We start from the raw sequence: 1,327 nt of genomic DNA on the forward strand, positions 1-1,327 counted from the left end.
CGGGGCGCGAGGACGCGGTTGTTGAGGTAGCCCGTCTCGACGACCGTCGCGCCGGCCTCGACGTCCTTCGTGACGCACGCGTTCGCGCCGACCGTCGCGCCGTCGCCGACGGTGATCGGGCCGAGGACCGACGCGCCGGAGCCGAGCGTGACGCCCGCGCCGACGGCCGGGTGGCGCCGGCCGTCGCGGACCTTGCCCGTCGCGCCGAGCGTGACGCCGTGGAGGACGTAGCAGCCCTCGCCGAGGCTCGCCTGCTCGCCGACGACGACGCCCGTCGCGTGGTCTATGAACGTGCCCGCGCCGACGGACGCCGCCGGGTGGATGTCGACGCCGAAGAGCGCCGACGCGCGGCCCTGCAGGAGCAGCGCGACGTCGCGGTCGCCGCTGCCCCACAGCGCGTGCGCCGCGCGGTGCGCCGCGAGCGCGAGGAAGCCCTTGAAGTGGAGCACGACCGCGAGCGCGTCCGGCGCCGCGGGGTCGCCGTCGACGACGGCCGCGACGTCCCGCGCGAGCGACGGCGCCGACGCCGCGAGCGCGCCCCGGAGGCACGCCGCGAGCTCGTCGCGCGGCAGGCCCTCGGCGCCGCCGCCCGCGACTCGGTCCGCGAGCACGCCCGCGACGGCGTCGGCCAGCGAGTCCCGCGACGCGATGCAGCGCGCGAGGTACGGCGCCAGCACGGGGCTCGCCGACGCCGCGGACGCCTGGGCGCGGATCGTCGTCCAGAGCGCCGCGTCGAGGCCCTCGGCCTCGCCGGCGGCGCTCGGCGATGTTGTGCGGCGCGGCAGCGCGCTCGGCGACGTCAGCGCCGAGGCGACGGCAGCTAGGCAGAGGCTGGCGCATACGCGACTCATCGTAGGTCGATTGCCGGCGTAGCACATACGATTTGCCGCAGCTGCAGGCTTCAACCTGCTTCAATTTGCATTCAACATAGGGGTCCGCCGGCGCGCGCAACCACGCAGAGGCGCCCCGTCCGGACGGGCACAAACAACGCGAAACACAAAACGCCGGGCCCTTAGGTCGACGTCTCGCTGTCGTAGCGCGGGTTCGCGTCGAGGAAGTCCCAGACGAGCGCGGGTATCTGGTGGCTCGCGTGGCCGAGGAGGAAGGCGAGGACGGCGGCGACGACGAGCTGGACGATGCCGAAGCCGCCAGCTTCGAGGTCCTCGGCCTCGAAGGCCGCCTCGAACCTGCCGCGGGGGGAGGCGCGTCGCCGCGCGCGCGCGGTCCGAAACGGCGGGGACGCGGCGGCCGCGCTCGGCGACGGCCGCGGCCTTGTCGCGGCCCGCGGGCGGCGCGGCCCGGAGCTGCTCGAGCTCCCGTCGCGCGT

General features: G+C 75.9%; 1 protein-coding gene across 1 annotated transcript; it reads right to left on the reverse strand.

The window, feature by feature from the left end:
• Positions 1 to 41: 41 nt before the first annotated feature.
• Positions 42 to 851, reverse strand: AURANDRAFT_35672 (hypothetical protein; the record flags this gene model as incomplete). Its single annotated transcript, XM_009045148.1, has 1 exon — positions 42 to 851. A coding segment is annotated over one exon (810 nt), but the record flags the coding sequence as incomplete, so codon positions are not given.
• Positions 852 to 1,327: the final 476 nt, after the last annotated feature.

Source organism: Aureococcus anophagefferens (assembly GCF_000186865.1).
Source record: "Aureococcus anophagefferens unplaced genomic scaffold AURANscaffold_1599, whole genome shotgun sequence".
In the NCBI taxonomy this organism is placed as follows: domain Eukaryota; class Pelagophyceae; order Pelagomonadales; family Pelagomonadaceae; genus Aureococcus; species Aureococcus anophagefferens.